Source organism: Gobius niger, assembly GCF_951799975.1.
Source record: "Gobius niger genome assembly, chromosome: 8".
NCBI classification, from domain to species: domain Eukaryota; kingdom Metazoa; phylum Chordata; class Actinopteri; order Gobiiformes; family Gobiidae; genus Gobius; species Gobius niger.
The window spans coordinates 20123047-20150294 of record NC_136859.1 but is presented as its reverse complement, the minus strand read 5'-3'; the positions used below and the strand labels follow the sequence as shown (position 1 = coordinate 20150294).

Here is a 27248-nt window from a genome sequence, read left to right as displayed (position 1 = left end):
CCTGCGGGAGCCGGGATTCAAACTGCCAACCTTGCAGTCATAAGACAACCCGCTCGACCACTGTAAATGCCCCAGTATTAACACATTTGAGAAGTCTTATGTGTCAAAGCAATCTCCAAACCAGCTATAGTAGAGTATTATACTGCAGTAGTGCATAGGGCTGCACAATATTGAAAAAACATGCACTATGTGATACGGGTGTGTATTATTGAGATATTTTACTGAACCGTTGCAACACGGTATGTTCCATAACATTTCAACACACATTAGTAACAGCAATTTGTTTTTCAGCAAATTGTGTCAAAACAAGACTTCCAAAAGCAGTAAATCAGACCAAAACAAGATAGAAAGTGAACTAATTCTAACTTAAAATTCTTGCTTAAACTGAATCTTTTGCGCATTTAAGTTCCATGGTGTTAAATTTTTTGTTTTAGGCTGAGTTAGCAAATTTCGTTAATTTTACTGAAGATGAAAGACTTGAGCAATTTTGTGATATATTGTGGCTTCTTGCGATACAAATTTAGTAGTGCATATTGTAGTTACATTAGTAGAATTTATTATGTGAGTGAATAAATGTTCATAAGCAAAATTCTAAGGGCTTCAGTTAAGACAATCACATTTGCAGCAGTTTGTGTACAACTTCGTACTTGGTCACTTTGGTCCAGCCATTTCTCATGAACCCACACAAAGTGGCAGGATGCATTATTTGTATCTTAGCACTATAGAGTGGTCTTTAATTGTCCCCAGGTAAAATCACCTGCTTTGCGTCTTCCGCAGCAGCAGTCAATGACAACGATTAGCTATAGCCTCCAGTGCTGTCTTCGTCCTCAAGGTTAGGTATAGCCTAAAGCTTAGCACTACAGCAATGGTGTAGCGCACACAATCATTTATTTGCTCTATAAGCTAGTTGGGTTTGTTGGAAATGTGGACTAAATGTTGAGCTAAATGTTTTTTAATTTTGTGCATGTAAACATATTGGATTTTGACTCTTCGTTTTACAATATCAATATTTTAATATTTTACTAACATTTATTTAAATAAATAATGTGCTTTTGTTTATAAAGTGTTTGAGACTATGACCATTTGTAACTTATCACTGACTCAATCTGACCAAGTCAAAGTCAGTGATAAGTATGTGTCCTACAACTATTCACTTAAACTCAATACAGTCTATGTTTATACTTGTACAACTATAATTGCAAGGTTTTTGTTGTTTCTTTTAAAGATAAGGCATCTTATTATACATCTTGTGTAACTAGGATGGTAATCAAGTAATTAAAACTTATAAATCCTCATTCTGCTGCTCCCAATCTCTTCCTGAGCCTTTTCTTTGCCTTATCTGTGCTCTTGGATCTGGTCCATGCTATCTCACTGCTGTTGCCTCCTGCTCTGTACCTCCACTGCCCGTGCCCCCCTGTGTCCTCCTCCCGCTCTCACCCCTCTCTCTGCCTCTCTATCAGCAGGAGAAGAGAGGCTCCCCAGAGGGACTGTGGTTCGTTCCCGCTGCCGCCTACACCGGCTTAATGAGGAGCCTGCGGGAAGGGGTGAGTGTCTCTGTATGTCTGTTTTTGTGTAGCAGTGACTAAGTCTCTCTCACTGTGTGTGTGAGTGTGTGGCGGGGGATCCCTGTGAACGGTAATGATGAGGCAGCTGTGGGGGCCTAAAGCGTTGTTTGCCAGCTGCAAGTCAAGGGCATGCAGAGCAGTCTCAGACACACACACACGCACGTGCACACACACACACGTGCACACACACACACACACACACACACACACACACACACACACACACACACACACACACACACACACACACACACACACACACACTTACCTGTATCAAACACAGCCCTTTAGTGCTCAGCAGCCTGACCCCAGCAATTAGGACCCTCCAGACGTGCACTTACTGTAGGTACAGCACCGGCACTAGGGCAGCTCTCTGCAACTGCTCATTTTCTCTTTAGATTTGTTTCCCTGTGTAATTATTTCATTATATAACCCACTCAGTGGTATTTGGTTAGTATAACACACATAGATTTGTAGTTACGACTCTTAATTAGTCAACATTATCCCAGTGAACATGGTCAGACCCTGCGCTATGTAAAATAAAATAAAACCTGATCATCACCTGCTGTAATGGGAAAATGATATACCTACCATGGTAATGATTCTATTGAAGAACCATTGTAATCTATACGTTTCTCGATGACTAAAAGATTAATAATACAGTATTCCCATAACTATTGCAGACAGATTTTATGGACCGTGAGATGGACAGTAAACAGGCAGAAAAGCAGTGGATGGATGTTTCGTGTGTCTGGGAGGTAGACGGGGTCCCAGAGTGGGGGCCCACTAGAGCTGAATGAATATAGATGAAACTGTGGTCTGCACAGTTGTCAGCTAGTACCTACTGTTGCTTCATTACCAGTGGGAGTGCGATGGGGGGTGAGAGGGGCGTGTGACAGGAGTACGGAGAGGGGTTGGGAAGCGGAGAGGGAGGTTGACTTATTTATCATTATTGAGCTGTGAGAGTGCACTGACGGAAAGGCACACACTCAGACTCACACACAAGCACAATACAACCTTAGGGACCAGACACTCATCTTCAACCTAACTTTTGTGCCTCCTCTGCCTCCTGTCCCACTGCTGCCTCCCTGTGCCGGGCCTCTCCGACAGACTATCTCCCATTTATTTGGGACAATACTTTAGAGTGGTATAAATACTCCAATTTTCCCTCAAAGTTATAGACAAAGTTACACGTATTCAAATAAATAATATCATTTTTAGGCTTGGGACAATATATTGTTTTGCAATTTATCGCAGTGTAACTTTGTTGTGATATGTGTATTGTATTGGAAACCATTATTGCAATACTTTGATGACATCATGCATATTAATGAGGCTGCAGCACCACTTACAGTGGTCATCAGTTCTGCAGGGCAGGACACATGGCACAATAAAACTATTTCTAAAATGGCCTTTCATGTTATTGATGACACAACAACTTAGAAATAAAACAAACAAACTTTTATTTTTTTAACCAGGTAAGTTGATTGAGAAAATGAACATTGTAATTGTACAGAGTGTGCCCGTCAGTGACCCAGGACCCCGACCATGAGGTAGGAATGCACAAGTACTTTCCGAAAATATATAGTTTATATTACCTGCCATAACAGAAACATTGTTTTTGTATGGGATATTATTCTATCAAACCCGATCCGACACAACTTTTGACTATTTCCAATTTTTGAATTTCAAAATAGTGATGCGGAAAAAAATTGGTGCAGAATACAGACGTACATGTCGAGAAAAAAATGTTATTACGACAACGCCGTCTGCCTCTTAGATTTCAGCCATTTTGGATGAAAGCCTGTGAAGTGGAAATCAACCATTTTTTATATCGTACAAAATCTATAGCCTCTGAGGGCATTTACTGGAACGATCTTGAGAAAAGGAACTTCAAAAGTTTTCCAAATTACTTTTGAAAGTTCTATGTTTTTTAACTGAACTAAACGAAGAATTTTGCCATTTTTCAGAAACAAAAAATTGCTCCCGTTCGCACATATGAAGCCCGATCAGTTGTAAAAGTCTCAGTCTTCTCAGTCGTTTGGCAAGATTCAGATTGGGTGCGATAGCGCCCCCTATAGGATTGAGCACATTTTTTTTGGAAGAGTAGAAATTTTTGTTTTACAAAAATGAAAATAATTTGGCACAAAATTCTCTTTGGTCTTTCCGATCAAAATGTCACACCCATGACATATTTTTCACGGTGTTGCCGTAGCAATGACCATTTTATTCTAATGAGAAAATTGCATAATTGCGCTTTTTTCCTGTCTCCTCCAGGGAAAATCTGGTGACAATAATCTAGAAAAGTGTGGAATCAAAAGTTATCCAAATTACTTGGATAACCTTTACGGATTTTTCGCTGCACAGCTGCAAACCTATGTAAAATGTATGTATTTTAACATACTGAAATATGCTTCAATTTGCACATCTAGAGTGACACAAATTCATACAAAGCGCTCAGCATTGTGTCTGTGTAAGCTCTCAGTCGTACAGGAGTTGTCCATCTTCAATGAAGGTATTCGAGTCGTCTTCTGTACTCAGTGGTTCGCTGACGAAGCCTTTTGGATGAGAAGCGAAACATTCGAGACTCCAACCACTGAGTACAGAAGACGACTCGAATACCTTCATTGAAGACGCTCAGCATTGTTAAAAAAACACCTTTTCACTTTGTCAGGTATCGAGAGGGCGCCCCTTGCTGATGGAATAACTCAATCAAAAACTCAATCACTGCAATCGCCATAATATTGCATTCCAAAGTCCAAAAACTAAGACCCCTGAAAAAACAATAACAACAACAACAACAACAACACCATAATGGCAGTAGCAATAACACCGTAATCTAAGACTGAGGGAGACAAAATGCGCAAAGTTTTGGGCTGATCGTTTTGCGGCTATATTTTTACATTGTATTCTTACTTTAGGATGTTGTTTTACCAACAATCTACGAGATTCTGAAAATGAATTTCTGAACATTAAGTGTTGTATAATAGATCCAAGAGTTTGCCAAGTGTAATAACACTGTGCATTTGCTGCATTCATTAATGTCCAGTTGCATTGCTATTGATTTCTCACTGGTGGCTACATATTCAGTGATGCATTTTTTATGCTGTGTTTCTTGACATAAGGAGATGATTTGTCTAGCTGTGTGCTAAATGTAAATCAAGTGCCACACATTGTTTATTGAATGACAGTATTGAGATTGAGCGCCAAGACCCTGTCTATTGCGCTCCAGGCAGTGTGGTTTTGATGCGTTTTTTGACCTGCAGGTTCACCCCAACCCCCTCCGCTGCTGTTGAGAGTTTTCCTGATTTACAAGTTAACCACTAGAGAGAAGCATAGACATTGTTGTACAACAGGATGGGGTCAGCTAAGGGGGCACGGAGCCAAAGAGATGGTGGTTGTATTTGTGCAATGATGGTTATTGGGGAATGGCATGAGTGACAGAAGAGCAGAGAGGAGCGGCTGTGTGGTAGCACAGGGGATGGCAGAGACAGACAGCGCCCGAGTGGTGCTTGGAACGAGGGGAGAGCGGATGGCATGGAGTGAAAGGCAGGTTTCAGGCCAGACTTGAGCTGCAGGAAATTATTTATGAGCCTGAACAAGATGATGCTTCTGCTGCCTATGATGAAAACTATGTGTGTGTGCATGTGCAGCTGGGGGTGAAGTGTGAGCAGTATTACAGTGAGAGCAGCCAGTGGCCACGAGGCGAAATCCCCTCCACGGTCAGCCACATGCACAGACACGTACAGTACACAAAACATAGTCTATTCATGATTTATAACTGACTTCCCTGGAGGAGGAACAACAGAGAGAGACTCCATGAGGCAGTCATGGGTCCAACCCCTGTGTTTTTAACTCAGGATGACCATTTCACATAAGGCCACTGCTGAGTTACAGTACAACAGGTTTTCAGCCTGTCAGCACAAAGTTTCTTTATAACAATTATAATAAAAACTTAATAATCTGCCACAATCTATGTCCTGTTGAAGTAAACTTGATTGTATGATAACCACTTTGGGCATGTATAAAGATAGTGATCAAACTGATAAAACCCTAATCCCAGTGAAGTTGCCTTGACAGAACACTGGCTCACACCACTGCCCTGTTCTATTCAGCATATTTTGGATGATTATGTTTGGTTTGACCGGAAACCCATATTTAACACATAGCTTGGAAATACCATAAAATGCATTATCATGCAACACTGTAACATTAATCGCTGTATATATTTGAAATTAAATTGGCAATTTTCGAGGATCTGAACGCAGCCAATGGTGGGGCACGTTACCAGTGGAGCTTCTTTTTTCCACAGGAAAAATTTTAAAAATGTAATCGAGATGAACTTAAATAAATGTCGAGGGGAAAAAAGTGGAGCTGACATCATTTCCTGTTGAGGTCTGGTCCACTGATCACATGACTCTCCATGGGCTGCGTTTAGACCCTCTTGCAATTTTCTGTGGAACATGGTAATCCTTTGTGGACCACCTGCCTCGGGACACAATGCAAAAGAGGGTCACAGTACGAAGATGTTTTTCATTGAATAGGAAAATAAATAAATAATAGAGAATAGAAAGGAGGGAATAAAGACAGGATAGAAAGAAAAGTAATTTTGACAATGTGGACCAAGAATGAATCAATTTCATTTCTTGTGTACGTTTGCCCTCTTATTTCTTCCCCATTTTTGAGAGTTCATAATCTCTTCTCTCTCATCTCCCCTCCTTACCCTCAAAGCATCCCTGTCTGCTTCCGGCCTGGGTGTGTCTGCAGCTAATAGTAGTGTTAGAAGTGCAGTGAGAGTGATCGATGGCGTCGCTGTGGCTGCTCATTCAGATCCAGGTGTTCTGTCTTCTGTGAACTTTAATTACACACAGTAACCACATCAGACAAGTTCACATCCACCTTTTCATCCCGTTGAATAGCGAGGTAGTCTATTACTTTTTTTCATCTCGGGACAGGTTTTTTTCCAGCTCTTAGCCCAGGGGTTAAAGGGGATAAATCCCAACTAATCTTGCCATGTAGAAAGCAAGACTGCTCATTCAATCTATCTACTTGTTCTCCTGCTAAGCCACAAAGCACTGTTACTTTAAACTTGATGAAAAGTACATTGGCTTTTGTATAATCGTTTTCCTGTATCTGGGATGTACACAAGATTGCACATTTAATGCAATGCATTCTATGAAGGAAAGAAGACTAAAGTTCTGTGACTGAAGTTTAAAAGAGGACTGTGAATTTTCTCTTTCTCAAAAGCACTATATAAATTGAGACCATTCAGACCATAATTCATTGCAGAATCATCTAAAATCAAATTCATTGTGACCCGAATCCTTCTTTTTGCTGGTATAAAATTTGAGACAATTCCCATTTTTACCGTTGACTTTCTGGAGACGTAGGGCTTAAGTAGGACACTGACAATAGTATAATGAGTGTGTTTCTGGGATGAACTTGTTTCTCTTACTGGGAGAAATTATAATGAGAATAACTTCCTCCTCTGTCTCCTGCTTCCCCCCTTCTCTCTCTCTCGGCATCGTAATGACGGAGTTTCTTGCATGAGCTACTTGTTTCCCACCACATGTAAGGCTCATACCCCACCCCCATCTATCTCTGCCTCTCTCTGTCTCTCTCTCTCCCTCTCCCTGACTCTGTGTAGTTCCTGGCAGGGCTACAGTCTATTAAACACACAGACAGAGGGTGCTCCCCCGTGGGCTCATTAGTGAACTAGCCCGCGCGGCCCAGGAAAGGCAGGAACACACCATTCTAGTTGTTCCCGGAGGGGTGCCAGAGGATTCATTATGTCGTCGTGCTACGCAGTCCCCAAGTGCTGAATATACAATGTGATGTCCTATATTGGATTAATGGGTTAGTTATTTAAGATATGAGGGCTGATTAGTGTTCCCAAGGGTCCAAGCTGCATACGCCTTTATACTAGCACGATATATCTGACCAAGTAACTACTAGTTTTAAAGTTTGACCTAATCTTTACTTATTCAGCATTGATTCTTACTTTTCCATATCCTTCCTTAGACAAGTACTGTTAAGAAAAACTCTTTATTATTACAATATTATGGGACACAATGGAGCTATACAGTCCCGCCCACCGAAGAGTTCTGGTCATTTTCATTTTCCTTATATTAAAGGCCCTATACCTGATTTTAATTTTTCTTAATTATTATTATACACAATGAAAAGGAAGCCACTATATTAAAATGTTAGATGTGGTCCAAACTCATTCCCAACTTTCCTAACAAATATGTATTATCCCCAATTTCACAACTTGCAAAGTCACTTTTCAGGGTCACTTTCACAGAAATGCTAGAAAAATATCCTACAAGTTTATAAAAATGATAACAAATACTTTTAGATGCACAGTGTTTTTCCCACAAATGTCTGAGTTTTTTATATACACAGCCACGAAGTGGCGGTACGTTGGTATTGGAGACATGAATCTTTTACAATACAGCGCACATTGTATCGCCTGACACCCGGCTTCACTGACAACTCCAGAGGACGCAGTTTCATGTCTCAGACAGGTCACATCACGGCCCTTTCTGCATACTGATTGGCTAAACTTAACCTGGCTAACGCCATGCTGCTGTGTGCGCGACTATGGACGATCGTAAACCACACCTCTCCTACGAGAAAATGAATTGGTGGTCCCCAGACTAAATATCACTTGTGATTTTAGTCTGGCGTTAGCCAGCTAGGCTAAACTCACAATTGCCATATATTGTGTGTTGTGAAGTTCCTCACACATTATTTATTGAAATAATGGTCTGAAAATAAATAGTAATGACTTACTGTTACTTAAGAAAGCTAAGAAAGTAGAAACAGATAAACTTTCTTCCTCTGTATACTCACGATGTCTAAAAGCATGTGTTGGGAACACAGCGCCATTTGCTGAACAAATGCGTGCAGCACAGTTTCATTGTTTTTGCTGACACCTCATCGTTTTTATATAAAAGCAGATCAAGAGAGGACGTGACTACTGCATTTTCCTGGATACTATTACGGTGTAAATGGCGCCTAAAGGAAGACACATTTATTAGTTTTTATTTATTTGTTAGATCACTTTAAAAAGAAATCGTGTAGGAGTAAGTTTACATCTGTATCGATATGCAGATTATAGTTAGTATGGATGGGTAGGTTAGAGTTAGGGATGTCTTCACGCAGAGCCTGGACACTGGTTGTAGTATGGGAGACCGGTGAAGGGTGTATCAGGGTAAAGCTACGGACAGAAGAGGCAGTGAAGGGGTGGAGGTGGGTCGCAGCACAGCTGGGAATCTGATGAGCCATGAACGCTGGAGCTTAAACGCAGAACCACGGGCAGTGATTGGCTGCGACAAAGGTGTGGCTCTGCACTGATAGGCTGAGGTGTGACCCTCGCAGACGCGATCATTAGTCGGAGGTAGGTGATGCGGAAATTAGTCTTCCAGGTTGAATTTGCACCTAGGCTTCATATTGTAAAATAGCTTTTATTTCAGTTAGATTTACACATTGTTTTGCTGCCACAGACTAAACCAAAAATGAAATATGAATAAGAAATATGGCAATTTTATCATAACATGCAGCTCTAATGTACCCAAAAGTGTCTCATTTGAGTATATTTTAACGTATTCAGTGTCATGCAGATGGATGAATAAAAGATACCCAGATCAGCTGAAAACAATTAATGCTTATTTTTTTCACATTTAGTTCCAAAAAGGCAAGGCAAAAAGGCGAAATGCCAGTGTGCGTATTATGAGCTGTAAGTCAGTCTTCTTTGAAGGTGTTGGCTTTGTACCAATGATTTTTCGGGGATAGGGAGCATATTTCACCAACACCTATGTGACATTTTGCTGCTATGTTTGTTTTGTTATCTTGCACCTGCATAACCGCTGCATAAACTAACTTTGTCTTATAATGAACCTTTCCAAAATGTAGTTAACTCCTGAATAGGCTCCATTGTGTGTTATTCCTAGGCAGAGCAGTGTCGAAGTGATGTAACACGGTGAAACACAATAATAACCTGACAGAGGCAATCACGGCGCTTCCACTTCCTGTCTCTCTCCACAATGGCGTTCCTGGAAAAACTCATTTCCTCAGCCACAGATTTCATTAGCTGCGTCTATTGTCTGAACACAAACTATTCTCTACTCAACTCCAGGACTGAGGGTCGTACAGTATACACCCAGCCACACACAAACATAAGCACTAATTGATACAACACACATTATTTATCTCCTGCGTTTATTCATGTGTTAAGCTAATCTAATTGTCAGCACTGTAATTGTATTAGGGTTCTGTTCATTCCTGCTTTTTAATGTGGGGCAACTTTCCTGATAAACTCTATGGAGTGACGCACACAACTGTATAATTGTTTTATTCTGCTCCTGGTCTCACCTAGCAAACTGTTGCTGAGGCTATTGTCTGGAAACAGAAGGGAAATTCAACCAACTTGAGGGACATTAGTGATTGATAAGCGTTTTGTTTTTTTCTCAGGATGATCCAGTTGTTCATCATATGGCTGCCAAAGCTATTGAAAACATTGCTACTGTGGTCTCTGGCCCCGCCCACAGCCTGGTGACCTCAGACACAGGCCCAGCATTGTGGTACTTGTTCACTCACTCAACTGTGGAGGCTGTCCGGGTCACAGCAATATCTGTAAGTACTACACAAACAAACTCAGCTGCTTATCTGTTTACTGACTCCTTACAATTAAAAAGGCATCTACTTACATACCAACAAGTATTAACTTACAACAACAAAGGTTATAAACTCCCACAGAGTCTGAAACTTTCCTTAGACCTGAGGGATTTGTCTCGCAATACAAGGAAAGTGATAACCAGTCGTGTCAGCATAGATAACTGTGAATGTAAATATGACCTTTAGTGAGGTTTTATTGTAGTAATTTTAGCATGATTCCATGTGGACTGATGGCTGTAACGGGTGAATGGTTGAATGAATGATGAATGATGAACATTTGTATTTGAGTGGTTAAATACATTTTATATTGTACATTTTGTCTTGTAACTCACCTGCTCAGGGACTGCAGATGGGAACCAGCTCAAGCTAAATCTGGTGCAAAGCATCTGTAATTCATATTTTTTGCACATTGTCTCTGTTGAAATAAACTAGTAAAGTAAAGTAAACTAATCTATGTTTTCCAAACAGCTACATAAAAGTCACAGTCAAAACCATTCATTCAAACTGAATTATGCTCTTTAACCGCTCCCATAGACTGTATCACAGATGTGCAAATTATGGTAAAATACTTTATTTTGAAATGATATTATGTCTATGTGAGTATTGCCTAGTATGTTGCCTATTACCGGTACTGTACATGTGTGCACTGCCTTGTGCCAGTGTTAAGTTTTGCAACAAATGGTAAATAAATTATATAGTTCAACATTCACAATGATAATACTATTGCACTATTAATAAATATATTACATACACGTATTTCTCGATGGTTTATTTATTAATTTTATTTTTGACATTTTATCTTGACTCTTGACCACAGCTATCATTGTTGCAGACTGCCCCTCTGCCCTGATACTACCTTTTCTTCCCCCCCCCCTGATGTCAGTGTGCACCTGTGTGTCTCCAGGCCCTCTCCCGGATAACACGGGTCGTCCCCGCAGTCTTCTCCTCAGTGATTGACGTCTGTGGCCCTGCAGCCATTTTGGAGGCTGTGGGTGGAGCAGGAGCCAGAGTCCAGCAGCACCTCCTCACTGCTTTGGCCTCTGCCCTGCTCACTGCAAAAACCCACACCCACCGCATCACTCAGAGCCAGGTATGAGTCTGACAGAGGAGCAGCGCTGCAAATTTAATTAAATGACCCATCTCAGAATGTTACAAAAATGAAAAAAAAAAAAAAGTGCACTCGTCTGCTTTAAACTGTAATGGAAAATGTAATCCTGAGGCTATGACCTACTATTCCATTTAGATTCATGAAAAGCAGCGCTCTAGCATTTGCCCTAATCTGAGACTACAATGAAATTATCATTCCTCTGTCTTTATTGTCTCTCAGTTGGGATTTTTCTTGCAGTATTTTATTTTTAGCTAAGTTTGTGTCAAAATTCAGTAATAGGTTCCAACAACTGAAAAACAAACAAACTTTGATATGAAAAGAGCGGCATATGAACAGACTGCGCTGTAACCAACATCTCTCTATCATCATTGCGTATTTCGGTTGTGTATGTTTCTTCAGCAGAGCTCATGAACTATTGGTGAACCTCGCCTTGGCTAATTTGTTGCTGATTTTTTATTTATATATATATATATTTTACCAGTCTGTCCATATAGTGTCTGTGAAACTGGTAATCTTGGAAAGGCAGGGGGCTGAAATTGATTTAAGGGCTTTTAACTGGGAGTCTAGCATTGGTAATTGACTCTGAACTGAATTTATTTGCATTGAGCATTTCCAATTTAGCACCAGAATACAAACTTAGTACTTCAACTCTGCTCTAATTATACACTGATATGCATTCACCCCCCTCCCCTGGCACAAAGACAGACAGTCCGAGAGTTTGTTTACACAAAACTCAGTCTGTTAGTGCGCGTCTCCTAGCGTGCATGTGTGTCTGTGTACATGCGCCCGTGCTAATTTGTATACTGTGTCAGTATCTGGGCTAGTTGGCTAAATCAACACGCTGCAGCCTTCTATTTTAGCAAAGCATTATGGGTAGTAGGGAGGGACTTATCAGCTAGACACACACTACTGGGCTTTGAAATTAATTAACTTGGTGTGTTGCTTCATAAACACACATTTTCACATTCCCTCACACTCGCTCCCCCCCGTGATACACATGCACACAATCAGTGAAGTGTTCTGCTACTGCTGCTGCTGCTGGTGATAATGACAATGGTAATGAATGCTGGCCAGTCCAAACATTTTATAACCAGTTACTGCTGAGTGAGTGGATGTCTAAAATTGCTGTAGGCTTATAAATTCGACGGTGTCTCGTGTGTGTGTGCTGCACGTCCTTGTGTGCTGTCGGAGCTAATTAAGTTTTACTCTGGACAGTTTTTTAAGATTATTTTTTTTCTGAACACCTGCAGGATAAAACCACTACCACTGTCTAATACTTTACAAACACCAATACAAAAAAATGTGGATCTTAGATTTTTGGGCCATAGCAACGAATTAAGGATGAACGTTGTTAAGATGTGAAATGTATGTAGTTGCACATGAAGCCCATGTTTAGAGGAATATGTCAGGATTTTTGACATAGGACCTTATTTCCTAGTTATCCAGAGTGTTGTTGATTTCTGGAGCTATATATTTTTTTTAATTCATGCAGTCCTTGTATTTGAAGAGTTTTGAGGTGCTAGGCTAGTGCTAGGCTAGCACATGTCTATGGTAACTAGTAGCCTGCTTTAAAAACAGTCTGACCCAAGCACAGTGCACCAGAGGCAAATCACTTATAACACCAGACTACCCATATAAATGTCTGTGTAGACTGAACAATTTTTGAAATATTACCATTTTACATGTAAAAGAACTTATATTTGAACAGTATCAGCTTCCTGGTTGTAAGCTACGCAGCGGCGGAGCGATCTGCTCGGTTATCGGATCTACAGTAGTTTGTTTAATTCACAAAGGAGCTTTCTACAAATCAGATATGGCAACATTTGGAGGACTACCCGATGATTCTGAAGAGGGTTTAAATGCAGGCTATTAGTTGCCATAGACATGCACTAGCCTAGCACTAGCCTAGCTCCATTAAACTCTTCAAATATAAGGACAGCATGAAATAGAAATATATATATCTCCAGAAATCAACAACACTCTGGATAACTAGGAGATGAGGCCCTATGTCAAAAATCCTGAAATATCCCTTTAATGTAATGACAGTGAACAACGTGATATTGACATTCATTTTATTTCCATCGGGGAACCAGACTGAGACCATCTTGGGTGGATGTGCAGTTTGTGCACCAAAAAATGTATTGGATTCGACCAAATATTTTCCTTGGTTGTGTTGGTGCTATAAGTCTGACGTGTATAATAATATCCTTTTTGTGTGTATGGGAGTAATAGCTTATAGTCACATTTATTCATTTTGTGTTGAACTTCATCTTTGCCTACTCAATTCAATGTGCAGTATTAGGTTTTTTTTCACTCAAGTTGAGACCCATGGATAGGACATCGTTTTCTTCTGGTTGAAATCAGTGGTTCACCTGGATGTAACAAAGTAATTGTACCCGTGTAATTGTACCGGTATTGTAATTTCTGACAAAACAGCAATGTGTCTTCCACCATCTGATCCGTGTTTGTGTCTTACAGGAGCTAGTGTTGAAGGCACTCCGCTGTCTAGAGAGTCCATCCACAGTGACCCGAGCCAAGGCAGTCCTGCTATTGCTGCTGTTACTACAAGACAATACACAAACACTGCTGTACTGTTGTCAATACAGGTGTGTACTTGCCAATATTTTAGGCCCTACAGGTAAACAAGTTAGTGCGTGTGTATATATATATATTTAATTTAGTGAGCAAAGCCTAACGTAATAACCCAAACAATACAACAGAATTTTTGATGTGTCCGTTAGTTTCACCACAAAGCACAAAGCTCTCTCCACTGTTTGACTGCACAGAGACCAATGAAGCCTGCTCATAACTTTGGCTTGCAACTCTGTCAGACCACGAGCTAATTAGTTTCTGTGGAATGTAGTGGTTCATGTTCACACACACTCGCAACTGTCAAGAACAAAAAATAACATTGTGAGTCCCTTTAAATTATTTAGCTGCAGCACTCGGAGGCTACTCAAACACAGAGCAGCACCGTAGTAAAAGCTAAATGTCCTCTTTAGTGTTTACGTTACTGCGCACACTACAGAATATAGTATTATATTGGGGGGGCGATATAGGAGTAGGTTAGCCTGGCTGTATTTTAAGATGTATTGGAAAATAAAGCAGGAAAGAAGAATAAACTTCAGCCTTGACTCATGAACTTGGGCTTGTTTTTAACCAACTTTATTGGCCAAATTTAGTAAACAGTTTGTCAGGCTCGGATTTGCACAACGCATTATACATTCAACACTGTTTTCTGAGAGAGAAAGAAGAGACCAGGGACAACTTTCTAAAAATGCAGCTTAGTGAATCTGGCAGAGCAGCTGTACTCTGTGTAACCTTTATGTTAACTAGCGCTGTAGCAGTGGGAATGAGAATATGAATATACCGTGAGCCCTGGACACTGAGTTTGTGCTGGTGCGCGGCAAAACTTCACTCTCAACTTCAAATACTTCATTAGTTGCTTGTCCTCTGGTTCACCCCTGACTTCTGTAAATGTGTATAGTCCATAAGATCATATACAGATATATTTATACACTGCACGGTCCCTCGTGGTTTTAACCAGTTGGTTTTACAGCTTGTAACGATGCCCTACATTACTGACATATAGATTCTTACAGCTGCTCCTTCCTTGATGTCTTCTTTCTCGTTTGCTGTCTTTCGTCTTCAGCTTTTTATTCAAATGTTACTCTGGATGACCTCTTACATGTCTGAATTATTTCATATGTGCATCTCTGTAGTTATGAATTGCACAAAGAATGTTTACACTGGTGACTGGTCTTCGGTTTTGATCTTGTGAATTGGTTTTACCATAAGAGCTTGTGCATCTTCGTTTGATCTCACATAGATGAACTTGAATACACAGATGAATAATTATTGATTTTGCGCTCTAATGGTGGTTACTTGAACATCTCTAACCTCTGAATTTATTTGCATCATAATTAATTCATATACAGTATGTCTCTTGGAGTGTGCATGTCCTCAGTGTGGTACTGCCTCCCACCATCTAATAAGGTTTGTATACATTTGGTTGGCTCAAAAGTCTCAATGCACATTGAGTCACATGTCCTGCTACCAGTGGCGTGTCCAGAATTTTTTTTTTCTGGGGTGGCACTTGTTTTTTCTGGGGTGGCACCATAAAAATGACTTGCAACATTTTTATGGTTTTGTAGTTTTGAAGCAGCACAACATAGTGTGAGTAATACCAAATTAAACATTCCAGGTTATTTTACAGCTTTTGGTCTAATTTAATTAATTTAATGTTATTTGCTGAATAAAAACTTAAAACAACCATTTAATATTTGTGAGGTAAACTCTCCTTGCTGGACAGACCAACCAACATCCAAGCTGTGCCACCACTAACTAATGCTGCTACCACAGCACAATAGGTTGGATTTTGTTACTTACAAAGTGCCAGTCAGCAATTTTTTTTTAACTTAGTAATAGTGATGTTAATTGTGCCAACTTGCACAATAGCATTAATATTTATTTTATTTTGTATCCTATAAAGAAGCTATAGTCATAACAATCGGTGATTAGTGCTGCATAACAAAAGGTGGGGGAGGGGTGTGCTAATGAGGAAGCACTGCCACAAATATTCTTCCTCATGCTTCCTCAGCCCCCCTGAGTGGGGTGGCACCTGGGGTGGCCACCCCTAGACCCGCCACTGCCTGTTACTTATTTGAACTAGAACTACAAACAGAGAAGGCGTACACTACACTTATGTCTGAAAGTGTTTCTACAAACCAGCTAAATAATACTGGCCCACATCTTGATTTACATTATTGTATTAACTGGAATTGCTCATTCCACTCACTGGCACTTTCTCTGTTGTCTTGCTGTGTGTCTGTTGGCAGAGTTGGAGCTGTCAGTATTGACCTGCCTGTTCCTCTCCCACTGAGCGCTGCATGATTCAGCCGCACAGATACAGACACCAGCCCCTCTCTCGGTCCCTCTCTCACCCTCCACGTTGTGTGTAATTAGCTCCTCAGTGGCGAGAAAACTGAGCGCGTTAGTTGTCAAATGTGCGTGCTGAGTGTTTGCGATAGAAATTCGCCTGGGCCGTGCACAACCAGCCACTTGTTGCAGGTCATTTTGTGCGGCTCCCACAGTGAGTGACAGAGAGGTGGCGGGATTGTCTGTCTTCATTTGTGGGGATTTGACACAACACATAAACACAGTTCGCACGCTGGCACAACACTGATATAGATGGAGTCTGCCCTTCTATATATATCGAGTTTTGTTTTGTTTTTTGTCCAGCATCCACAATCAACCATTACAACTTTGACTGCCAGAATCTGTACATTGGCAGAGTGACTAGCTCCCCTGTTAGCTCTCTCAGAAAGAAGGTTGTGGCCCAGTAGTTATCGCGACTGGACACTGATAAAAACAGAACAAAACAAGACATGTTTGTATTTAGAGGTTTATGTAAAAATACGTAAGTTCAAAATTACTAATAGAATTGTAAAATTGGTTTGTTGACCTTCTATTAAGGCCTATTACAAGGTTTGCCCACTTGATCAAGTAGCACATTTTGAGTAAATACATAGAGCAGTTGATGAATTTTGATTTTTCTTTTTTCAAGAAATGAACTCCTCTAGACACTAATAAATTTGCAGTAGCAGTGCAGAAAACCTTGCGGTTAAGTACAAGATTATGAGCAAACATGCTGAATTTGTAATGGTCCATCCCCTTCAGCACCATCGTTCTGAAACATTAAATCAATATTTGTTAACTAGTATGACCTTCCAGTCTCCATGTCTGTGTCTGCTTCATCTCACCAGTGTGGGAGTGGGTTGTATGTGTAATGAATATCAGTTAGCGCTGATAACCTCTCCTCAGCACTCTGAATTTGTGAATAGAATAATATTGATTACTGTTCGATACACTCGGTCTGACAAGAATAAAAATGTTCTCAATCTCCAGGACTGTCTGCATCGATACTTACGGGCATCTTAGAGCTCTCTGACCTATTGTGGATGATCCTAGTACGGCTTAATTTTAGTCAAGCCAGCCCTGTTTTCGCGCCACTTAGCTTTCTTCAAATGCATGTGTTTTCTTGGCTGCCTTGAGGAAATATTTTAGTTTGATGCAAGGCAACATTTGGTGCCTTAACAACAGGATGTTCAACCAATAATTTACATATGATGTATTGAGAGAGTTTTCTTGGTTTAGACTGGTGATGTACCTGGAGCGAGACCTACGCAAAGCCACGCCCCTGAGGGAGAACACAGGCCAATTAGGATACCTGTCCCAGTGTTTGGAGTTAATGACTGCATATCTGAGTCACACTGCACCACAGATATTAGGTACAGACAAACAACAGCACAAATACACACCATTTATTTAATGTTAACATATTTCAGGATTTTTGACATAGGGCCTTATTTCCTAGTTATCCAGAGTGTTGTTGATTTCTGGAGATATTTCTTTTTTTAATTCATGCAATCCTTATGCCGGCCGCAGGTAAACAAACTACTGTAGATCCGGTATCCTAGCAGATCACTCCGCCGCTGCGTAGCTAAATAAAAAAATCTCCAGAAATCAACAACACTCTGGATAACTAGGAAATGAGGCCCTATGTCAAAAATCTTGAAATATCCCTTTAATGCTTTTATAGTCAATATTATGCTCTCCATTCATGAATGTTCCAATGAAGCACTAAACCTATCCCTGTTTTTTTAGATGATGTGTTATGTGCACTGAAAGGTGTGACTGGGAGAAGGCACCCATCGACAGTGCAGGGCAGACTGCTCAAACAAACACTGCCAAATTTATCAATTGTGTTAGAGCTTCTATCTTCTCAGGTACTTTATGTCTCTTGTGTAGTTTAATATTTGATCACTATTTTACTTTGCACAGCTGTAGTGTATGCCAAGTGTGATACATAATTTATATTATATTTAGCTTATCCCTGCGTCTCTGTTAGACCTCATTAACACCTTTTCTTTTTGTATTATTTTCTGAAATGTACTAAACACCGAAATGGAAAGATGGTAACAATGTTAAGTCTTTTAATGACTATTCTCAATGAATGTTTTTGTTCAACAGGTCTTCAGGTCTCAGATTGTTACAGAGAAGTTTCTGGTTAACATTGGGCAGCTTCTGGCAAGTTTTAATGGGAATCATTTTGGAAAAATCCAATAATGAACTGTGTAAACTGTTGAGTTTTTCACTGTCTTGTTTAGGACCAAATCATTTCCATTGACTCAAATGAAACTAATCTGGCCTGTGCTGTGGGTAAGTTCCTTAATTGCATATTAGTTGTGAAACTGCAAACACTAGGATTTTCTCTACCTCAAGTGATTTGCATAATTGGGCAATAAACTGCAGTATTTCCTAATGCAGGCTCTCTACTGGTTTTGCTGAACACAGTGTTCTTTAGATTAATAACCTGAGATTACCCCACAGGTGCAGCAGTTTGTGATGATTTGATACGTACGACTCTGTCCATAGTGGAAGTCCTGAGCCAACACCAGGCCCTAATCCCTCCACACCGTAGCACTGTAAGTGTATGCTCAAACTAGCACTGGACGATAATGGGAAAATAATAATCACAGTAATTATTTTCCCCATATCTTCCCCATATACACTTTTAATGAAATAGTGTTAAAGGGATATTTCAGGATTATTGACAATTTCCTAGTTATCCAGAGTGTTGTTGATTTCTGGAGAGGCAAATCACTTATAACATCAGACTACGACATAAATGTCTGTGTTGACTGAATCATTTTTGAAATATAACCATTTTGCATTTAAAATAACTTCTATTGGAGCTTCTATTAGGTTACCGGATCTACAGTAGTTTGTTTACCTGCGGCCGGCATTACTACGTGGAATTCACAAAGGAGCTTTCTACAAATCAGATATGGCAACGTTTGGAGATTATTTTGAAGAAGTTTTTTAATGCAGGCTACTAGTTACCATAGACATGCGCTAGCCTCGCACAAGCCTAGCACCACTAAACTCTTGAAATATAAGGACTTCATGAATTAGAAAAATAAAATATCTCCAGAAATCAACAACACTCTGGATAACTAGGAAATGAGGCCCTATGTCAAAAATCCTGAAATATCCATTTAATGATATAAGCTGTAACAGAAGAACATCAATACACTTAAATATTCCATTTTACTTACTTACCCGAGTTGTTTGTCAATTTCAATTCATTATAAATTAATTTCACAGCCCTACTACTACTAATAATTAGCTGTTACAGAAATGCTCTTTTCCGCGGAGTTTCTATGAGCTATAAGACTTTACAAACATGCTGTTGTAAACAATCACGGCGTGTATTTTCCGGCTCACTAAACTTATCCATTAATGATGAGGACGAAGGGTCAATCTGCGAGCTATTAGACGAGACACTAATCAACTATTGAACCAGCAGCAGCAGCTCATCACATCAGCGCCTTTTACCTGTACATGTGCATGTGATCGCGTGACGAGACAGTGAGATGTGTTTAATGACTATTGACATGTAAAAGTGGAGAGCAGCAGGAAGTGGAGTGGATAGGTAAAGACGAGAGAAAACAGATGAGAAATGCAGGACAAGCAAACAGGAGCCTGGATACTCAATAACACAGGAAGACAGTTTAATTACCTGCAGCCAGTTCAGATTATGTTATCGTGCCTCTGACGCCAATTCGATCTGAGCGAGTGCTGAAAGTTTTCTTGCGAAGGTCCTTTTGAAAAGACTTGCCCAAATAAAAGGAAGGAAACTTATGCTAACTTAAATACTGCTAACAAATTGCTGATAATAAATTGAAAGGCCAAAATCAACTACTCTTTTTGTTCAATTTTGCTGCATTTGATTTGCAAGATAATTTAGATCCAATTTGGCGAGTGATTCGGTGCCCGAAGATTACACAGAAAAACTCTCTTCAGATAGGATTTCGGAGATGTGTCATGTGGAGTTCACATTTTAGGGAAACCGTCCCACAGACACAAGCAGACGCACACGCAGATAGACACACACTTAAAACACTTTCCATTCAGTCCTTTGATGGTTGTGGTATTAATACAGAGCCTATTTAGCCCGACAACATCCTTTGTAGTTTGCTCTTTCCGGCTCCTATTGTAACAGCCTCACTCAGCATTAGTGTTGTTTCTATGGTAATATTAGTAATCATGCAAATGTGTCCAGTACAGACTCATGGCTAAATAAGGGTCCCGACAATTGCGGGAGCACTTTTGTTTTGTGTTTGATCAAAGAGTTCAGTCAACAGTGCATTTCCATAGTAATTTGATCCCTCTGATAGTGGTCTGCTGTCAAAGCCCAGGACCTAATATACTACAGCCTGTTGTTTTCATGTTAAAAGAGCAGCATATTTAATTATATACCAGCGTTGATTCACTTTTGTCTGTTTTTTGTCTTCATAGGTGGTTGATAATGTCCTGCCTCCTCTGATGACTTTGGCTTTCAGCAAGAATGGTAATTTCGATTTCAAGATACACAACTGAGGAAGTTTTGATGCCGCTTAAGATTTAGGAGTTACCAATTTAAAATAGTTATGAAGAAATTCAATTGAAGAGCTTCTCCAACATGTGGGAAGATTTTAATTTTTGTGTTGATGGGGTAGTCAAACCTTTATCGAGGGGCACATATGCTGAACGGTCTTGTGGGTTAGTGTCCAAAGTCCAAACTCCAAAGTGATGTTTCTGTTCTTTCTGTGTTGTGTGAATGTGTGTGTGTTGGCAGTGGAGTGCTGTGTGTTCGTGCTGCAGGTGCTGTCAGAGCTCAGTCTGGTCCTGCTGCTTCAGGACACTGATGTCACTGAAGAGGAAAACACACAGAAAGACAAACGCACAGCGCTGGAGCAACCCGATTATGTCAAAGAGGAAGAGTCCACGGCTCAGTTATTAGCTCTCATTTCAAACTCTCTGCTTTCAAGGTGGGTTCAGATCACCTCAAGCTTCAAATACACAGCTGAATTCTTGTCTCAGGTTTGCAATTATTAGACTCATACTGGAGGTTAAATTGTAGCTTATTGCTGTATAAAAGCTTACAAACCCAATCTAAATGATTGCAAAAGATTTTCGAAATTGCTGTAGTGAAGATTATAATCATGCTCAGTTTCAAAGCAGTTATTGTCCTTAAAAACCCACTAGTATGGAAAAGTACGCGTTATGAGCTTATGTGTTTCTCTGTGTCTACAGGTACGAGATCCTCCTTCGAGCCACAGAGCCCGTCCCTCTCTATGCACTCAAACTGTTGGTGTCAATTACTGAGCACAGCACTCCCATCTGCAGGTATATGCGTATATAAGCAATATATTATCTTTTTATAAAAAGCTTATACTTGTGTAAATATATACTTATAATAACACTGAAAAACTAAAGGCTACAGTTTGCAATCCATCTGGTAGATGAAAGTATGCGATGTGTTAGTCCAAGTCCTGCATCTACTTTTTATGCTGCATCAACAGAAATACACACTATTAGCTGGTGTTGGTTGTTAAAGTACTGATGATTTATTTATTTATGTAAGGGAAACGCTATTTGCTAAGTCAGCACAGATGCACCACGACTGTTTATTCACAGCATGTTTCTGCGCACCTTACCTCCAAGTGTGGTGCTTTCAAAAATGTATTGTGTTAGAGATACATGGGAAGGAATAGCTGGCAAAGACATGCATATCATTGTGATAGTGAGATATGGTTGCATGGCATTGTAAAATTATTTTGAGATATGTTTGTGAACTTGTGTGGCTGGTTTGGAGGCAGAAAATATTTCTACCTTACCTAAACAGACTCCAAAATATCACTGGAAAACTATCTGAGATTTCATAACATTCCTTTTTTTGTTGTTGCAATTTTTGTCTAGGTGTTACCATTCCTCCAGTGTTTTTATACTTTTATCTTTTCTGGCCATAAAACCCCTCTTATCAGAAGTATTCTTGTCTCGTTTGACCCCAATCCATCACCCTGTAAAGTTCATAGTTCGCACTCACTGCTGCAAGAACCCCTACTTTCCTTATCAGTCTTTTTCACCCTCATTCCTCTCTCCCTCTCTTCTCTCCTTCCCGCTCACCCGTCGCTACGTGGCACGAGTAGAGTGACATGAACTTTTCAAATTGGTGTCAGCGCCCGTCTCTCTACCACTCATTTCCTGACGACATTATTAACATTTTTCTAGTCTTTCATTCATTTCCCCCTTTTCACAATCTCTAATTTATTAACATTAGTGCACAAGTCTCTCTTCCACTGCCCTCTCCGTAAACTCTGCCTCCATCGCTGTGGTTGTACAATCAGAAATTAAATTGCCTGGGTCTTGGTTAGATAAGTGTGGCTATGAAGCGGGCCCAGCAGTAATTAGATGGTAAATTGGGGACATTAGCGTTGGGTAGGCAGCCCGCTGTCTCTCCCTGCATTATCACAGCTCAGACACACCTTCAATCAACTACATTTTGTTTGACCTTTAAGCAAAAGAGTCCCAGTGCAGCCCGTGTGTATGTGTGTATGTGTGTGTGTGTGTCCAAGGGAGAGTTTCGGTGTTTATTTACTTGTATGTCTATTTGCTCTGTCCTTTTCATACTAGCATAGAAAGACAACACATATCCCCTCCTGGAACCGCCACCTTAACGTGGTGGAGGGGTTTGAGCACTCAAATTATCGGGGGGGGCTCTCTTGTCGGGGGCTTTGTGCCCCTGGTAGGTTCTCCCATGGCAAACTGGTTCAAGGTGACGGGTCAGACAAAGAGCGGTTCAGAAGCCCCTTATGAGAGACCAACACGCCCGGTTATAATCGTGAGGCCGTCCTTCTGTGGACCCACCACCTGCAGAAGGAACCATAAGGGGCTGGTGCTATGTGATTTGGGCAGCTCCAACAGCTGCCCCCACAACCCGGAAACGGACAAGTGGAAGAAAATGGATGGATGGATGGATGGATGGATGGACGGACGGATGGATGGATGGACGGACGGACGGACGGATGGATGGATGGATGGATGGATGGACTACACATATACAGTATTTACTGTCATCCTATCTCTGACAGTTACTTTACAATCAAATTTGGACTTGAATAGAACTTTTAATACTCCTTAATGGTGGTTCCAAGTCAGATACATTTATATACCGATGATGAAAATTCTCCACAATCCTCTCAATTGGCACATTCCACCAAAAACATGCACACTAGGCTAAACCTCCAGCAAGGTACTCCTGAGCATGAACCTAGCTCAGGATCCCGAAATGGGCCTGTAACACCTCAATTTGTGTCATTTACTCAATCTGCAACAAAATTCCACCTGCACATGCTGAGATTCCCTTGTGCTCACTGTACAGCATTACTACGGAAACACATACATGGACTAACTGCATCGAACATGCTGACAATCTACCCATTTTAACCATTTTAAGATTCATGAAAGCAAGTTTTTAAACACGATTCAACAGAGCAGATCATAGAAAACACAGGGTGTGTTGATTTCACTTTAGTATAGGTCGATTAGTGATTACAGCATGTGCCACCAGCATGTGCTTCCCTCTGGAAGTAACATTTGTGAAACAGGCTTTACTAACTTTATTAGCTTAAATGGATAAACAAAGACTACTGTCTTTAAACCTACAGAATAAAATATTAAAAATAGATTAAGGCTTAAGGATTTAGCATGATGGACAGATCTGGTAAATAACAAATTAAGGAGTCCCCTGCCGTTGCACTGTGACTGTGCCTGGCATGCCTGTGTCAAATGGGTCAAATATAGACGAGAAGTACACCATACCTTGCTGTGCTGCATGCCACGAGGTAATTTTTGTATACGTTTATTTGGTAGGTACTGGGTACAGGACATGTTGAACGCACCGCACCAGATTGTAGCCATGGACTAATTTGAATCGTTGTCCCACTCTCAGACACACTCTCATTCATCCTGGCCTATTGTACATATTTGTGGTTGTAGGGGAAACCGGTGTACCCGGAAGATACCTACGCAGACATGGGGAGAACATGCAAACTCCACTGAGAAAGGCCCCATCCAGGTGGGAATCGAACCTGGGACCTTCTAGCTATGAAGCCCAAGCGCTAACCGCTCCACCACTGTGCCGCCCGTTTAGCACTGGAAGTGAACGAGAAAAGCCACAAACAAACTGGGTTAATAAGCCGCACATAACAAGTTATCGTAGCACATAACATAGCTTTTCAGACTGGTATCAGCCGCTGTTCTCCTCTTGTCTGTTGTGCGCCTGTTGATGCATGTACTGTAGTTGAAATGTGGTCTAGGTTATAATATTGTGCTGGCCCCCTCTGTCCTCCATTTCTCAGCCTGTCAGCTTCTTAAGGAGAGTCAATCCATCACATCTGCAGTACAATTACAAACACGCAGTCAATGTGGAAACTGAATATGGTGTCTACAAGGCGCATGAATTGACTGCAATAAATTAGCACAAAATTATCGCCTTTTTATATCTTTAGTTAGTTAGAGTTGCACCATCATTATCACTATTATAAAGTGACATGATTCCCAAAGCAGGACCCTATCTATAGTACAAGCAAAGCAGCAACATCTGCATAGAGACGAGCTGGTGATGCCCCACTCCGAGTCAGGTCTAAAGAGAACTTGCTCACAGTAAAGAAGTATTCACAAGGTATTTTGCACCAATACAAAGGTTTTGGCGTTCAGCATTATATTTGGTGATTTCATTGGATGTATACAAAGTTTCAGTCAAATCAATTAAAGTTTATTTACTGTATATTGCACTTTACAACTAGTAACAAGTGCTTTCCACATAAACACAAAATCGAAAAACCTCCACATTAAATAATATAAAATGTAAAAACACAGGCCAAACGGGACAAAATACAGCATTACGCGTTATGGAAGGCGGGAGTCTTTAGTTTGGACTTAAATAGTGGCAAGTCAGTGATGACTCGCAGCTCGACTGGGAGCAAGTTCCGCAGTGTTGGCCCTGCCTTATTGATCCTGCAGGAACCATTGCAACCGCTCTGACTTCACCTTTGCCTTCAGATTCCTGCCTAAAGCCTTAATTGCCTATAAATTAAGTCTGGTTAATCAATAGTCATTTCTAATTTAGACCACCATCTTTCTTTACGGTTTAATCTTCAGGGCCAAAACTTCAGTTCATTCTCTTTGTCCACATTTTCCGTTGTGCCCTTCCCTTCACCTGTCATCTGCAATCTTTTCCTGCGCCGTCTAAAACTTTCATCTTCCTCACCTCCTCCCCCCTCTTTCAGTTTCCAATTCCTCCAGATCCGGGCTGAAGTCATTACACAGAAACCCCAAACTTAATGAAGATGAAAATGTCTCCGTATGCCGGTGCGCGCATGTGAACTACACAGTGAATAGCTTTAAAAATTAAATTAATTCCTGCTTCTTCTATCGCTGCTCTCTCTGTTTCTTTCTCCCACAGGTTAATAAAACAGAGCGCTATTCTACCACTCGTCTTTCAGCTCATTACGGTAAGAAACCAATCAATCAATTTATTGGATCATTTTTATTTAGCTACTTTGTAAATCACCGAGTCACCTTGTTGAATACACTTTCCATCAGGTAATCAAGCACATTAATCAAACTGTGCGTTATTTGAGGGTATTTCTTGACTCCCTGCTTCCTTGCAACACTGTTCTCCATCGCCTCTCTCTCCCACTCCATCTAACGCTTGCAAATGCATTATGTAAATCAGCCTGAATGGTGTTGACCTATTGGCGCGCTGGTGTAATTGACTGGCAGGTCGGCCGTAAAGAAGCTGAAGGGTTAATTTCAGGTTTCGCTGTGTCGTTTGCACACAGACGCAACAGCATACAGCACTTCACCGTTATCACCGAAGCTTGTCTCCAATAAACAGCTTAATTCACTTGACCCCGCACAACAAGCGCATAGTGTAATTTGTGCAGCGACCCAAAACGGCAAACAATTTATGATAATATATGCAAAACATTATTTACACTAAATAATAAGCGTTTTGCCTGGCTGCTTGTCCGCCCCCTATACACAATATTAAGCACTTAGCCAGCACCCTGATTGACTTTGCCTCTCTTTGTTTACTGCTGTCTGAACTGGTCATGTCGGGCCCCATTAGAGAAGTCTGTGTTGCTGACTTTTAGATTGATTTATTCGTCCTGGTTTGGTTCAGATCTACTGTGATTACACCTGTCACTGGTGATCACAGTCATCACAGACAGCCTCAGCTAATCGTATTTGTCTAAATGATGAAGTACTTCTGCCCCAGACGTGAATGGACTGGAGCCCTACCACTCAGACCTGGGTTTCGTAGCTTGCTGGTTGGTTTGCGGTGCATATAAGATTTGTTCTGAGTTGTTACTTGTTGAGTGCAACGGCAGAACGGCAGCAAGTCTTAATAAAGAAAGTTAAGTCTGTGCGTATTGAAACTGTAGCTTGATGAGGCTTGTGTGTAAATTCAACCAGGAAGACCTAATGTGCAGTGTCAACAAGCATCAAAAGCTCCTCATTATTTCTAAGTCTCTCTAGATTGAATTCAAGGAAAAACACTCACACTCAGTGGTGCTCAGCTGCTTTTGTTTTAAAATGTGACTGCCAATATATACCAATGGCCTTTCAAACGACCAATAACCCATCATCACTAACTGGATGTGTGACAATAGAGGGTATGCACTTGAAACATTGACACTTCTTTGACAGCTATAATGTGACATCATCTGCATAATCTCCATCATCCTTTATGAGCTGGCTAGACTATAGCCTTGACTATAGCCTGGTTCCTATCAAGAGGTAGCAGTCAGGGAGTAAGATTAGTAAGATCCACAATAAGACACAACTACCATTTTCCCCCCGCATGTTTTTATCATGGAGAAAATGTACTTGACTTTTGTTTGAAAATAGTTATATTACATTACATTTTAGAATAATGACCTATGAGTAAATTTTGGGAGCCCTGACATGGCCATTATAATAATAGGTTTAGCAATCATACA

General features: G+C 40.6%; 1 protein-coding gene across 1 annotated transcript in view; it reads left to right on the top strand.

The window, feature by feature from the left end:
- Positions 1–27248, top strand: part of ulk4 (unc-51 like kinase 4) — a 56274-nt gene that overhangs the window by 11065 nt on the left and 17961 nt on the right. The window contains exons 20-32 of the mRNA XM_079562355.1: positions 1461–1544; positions 10041–10202; positions 11149–11334; positions 13831–13958; positions 17509–17642; positions 18019–18140; positions 18385–18441; positions 18522–18573; positions 18745–18839; positions 20716–20767; positions 21035–21227; positions 21493–21585; positions 25706–25754. Of these exons, the coding sequence (XP_079418481.1) occupies positions 1461–1544; positions 10041–10202; positions 11149–11334; positions 13831–13958; positions 17509–17642; positions 18019–18140; positions 18385–18441; positions 18522–18573; positions 18745–18839; positions 20716–20767; positions 21035–21227; positions 21493–21585; positions 25706–25754 (1407 nt within the window). The remainder of the gene's footprint in view (positions 1–1460; positions 1545–10040; positions 10203–11148; positions 11335–13830; positions 13959–17508; positions 17643–18018; positions 18141–18384; positions 18442–18521; positions 18574–18744; positions 18840–20715; positions 20768–21034; positions 21228–21492; positions 21586–25705; positions 25755–27248) is intronic.